Source organism: Leptonychotes weddellii, unplaced genomic scaffold, assembly GCF_054177405.1.
Source record: "Leptonychotes weddellii isolate Sample4059 unplaced genomic scaffold, ASM5417740v2 HiC_scaffold_10380, whole genome shotgun sequence".
In the NCBI taxonomy this organism is placed as follows: domain Eukaryota; kingdom Metazoa; phylum Chordata; class Mammalia; order Carnivora; family Phocidae; genus Leptonychotes; species Leptonychotes weddellii.
In genome coordinates, this window is record NW_027680493.1 from 3312 (window position 1) to 5421 (window position 2110).

Genomic DNA, 2110 nt, shown 5'->3' on the forward strand with positions numbered 1-2110 from the left:
ATCAATGGATGCTAAAAAATATTGTGTTAGGCGTGCCTGGGTGGCTCAGTCTGTTAGGTGTCCAACTCTTAGTTTCGGCTCAGGTCATGATCTCATGGGTGTTGATATCAAGCCCACCCCCCCCCATGGGCATCCACACTCAGCGGGGAGTCTGCTTGAAGATTCTTTTCCTCTGCGGGGGCCCCCCCCCCGCTTGCTGTGGCCAAGCGGACTCCCCGCTGAGTGCAGAGCCGGGTGGGGGGCTCCATCCCAGGACCCTGAGGTCATGACCTGAGCCAAAACCAGGAGTTGCGGTGTTCACAGCCGCCGCTGCAACGCCGTAGCTCGCCAACGCCAGCGCCGCCTCTAGCTCGCCGAGCTCCAGCCGAAGGAGAAGGAGGGTAAGTAAGGAGGTTTCTGTACCATGGCTCGTACAAAGCCGACTGCCCGCAAACGGACCCGTGGTAAAGCACCGAGGAAGCAACTGGCTACAAAAGCCGCTCGCAAGAGTGCGCCCTCTACTGGAGGGGTGAAGAAACCTAATCGTTACAGGCCTGGTACTGTGGCACTCCGTGAAATTAGACGTTATCAGAAGTCCACTGAACTGATCCGCAAACTTCCTTTCCAGCATCTGGTGCGAGAAATTGTTCAGGAATTCAAAACAGATCTGCGCTTCCAGAGTGCAGCTATTGGTGCTTTGCAGGTGGGCCTCTTTGAAGACACCAACCTGTGTGCTATCCATGCCAAACGTGTCACAATTATGCCAAAAGACATCCAGCTAGCGCGCCGCATACGTGGAGAATGTGCTTAAGAATCCACTATGATGGAAAACATTTCATTCTTTAAAAAAAATTTTTTTTCTCTTCTTCCTGTTATTGGTAGTTCTGAACGTTAGATATTTTTTTTCCCGTGGGATCAAACGTACCTAAGTATATGATTGCAAGTGGAAAAATAAGGGACAGAAATCAGGTATTGGTAGTTTTTTCATTTTCATTTGTGTGTGAATTTTTAATATAAATGTGGGGACATAATAGCATTAATGCAAGTCAAAATGTTTCAGTGAAGGGGCGCCTGGGTGGCTCAGATGGTTAAGTGTCTGCCTTTGGCTCAGGTCCTGATCCTGGGGTCCTGGGGTCGAGCCCCACATCGGGCTCCTGACTCAGCGGGGAGCCTGCTTCTCCCTCTCCCTCTGTCTCACCCCCTGCTCATGCTCTCTCTCTGTGTCTGTGTCTCAAACGAATAAATAAAATCTTAAAAAAAGTTTCAGTGAACACGTTTCAGCAGTTCAACTTTATAGCAATTATAAATAAAACTTAAATTTTTCGGGTGCCTGGGTGGCTCAGTTGGTTGGGCGACTGCCTTCGGCTCAGGTCATGATCCTGGAGTCCAGGGATCGAGTCCCGCATCAGGCTCCCTGCTCAGCGGGGAGTCTGCTTCTCCCTCTGACCCTCCCCCCTCTCATGTGCTCTCATTCTCTCTCTCAAATAAATAAATAAAATCTTAAAAAAAAAAACTTAAATTTTTCTGGACAATGTGAGCATTTGGATTTTTTTAAAACAAGTAAATTTCTTATTGACGGCAACTAAATGTTGTTTGTAGCATTTTTTTTTGAAGATCTTATTTATTTATTTGACAGAGAGAGATACACAGCGAGAGAGGGAGCACAAGCAGGGGGAGTGGGAGAGGGAGAAGCAGGCTTCCCGCCGAGCAGGGAGCCCGACCCGGGACTCGATCCCAGGACCGTGGGATCATGACCCGAGCCAAAGGCAGACGCTTAACGACTGAGCCACCCAGGTGTCCCTGTTTGTAGCATTTTTATCATACAGTAGATCCATCCATTCGCTATACTTTTCTGAGTTGTCCTACATGCAAGTACATGTTTTTAATGTTGTCTGTCTTCTGTGCTGTTCCTGTAAGTTTGCTATTAAAATACATCAAACTATAAACAAACAAACAAACAAAAAACACAAGAGTTGACACTTAACCGACTGAGCCACCCAGGCTCCCCTAAGTAATCAATGTTAAGACTACTAATAATTGAACAAACTGACTTCATGTGCCTCCAAATGTGATGCCCAGAGGAGGGCACTATTAATTTGTTAGGTCTGTCATAATAAAGTACCACAAATTA

General features: G+C 47.3%; 1 protein-coding gene across 1 annotated transcript; it reads left to right on the forward strand.

The window, feature by feature from the left end:
* Positions 1 to 301: 301 nt before the first annotated feature.
* LOC102731039 (histone H3.3A-like) lies at positions 302 to 958 on the forward strand. The gene has a single exon (XM_006732234.3). It carries the CDS (start codon positions 404 to 406, stop codon positions 788 to 790), a length of 387 nt encoding a protein of 128 aa, XP_006732297.1. The 5' UTR covers positions 302 to 403; the 3' UTR covers positions 791 to 958.
* Positions 959 to 2110: the final 1152 nt, after the last annotated feature.

Excerpts from the sequence above, each read along its gene's own strand:
- LOC102731039 (XM_006732234.3), top strand. The coding sequence starts at position 404 with ATGGCTCGTACAAAGCCGACTGCCCGCAAACGGACCCGTGGTAAAGCA.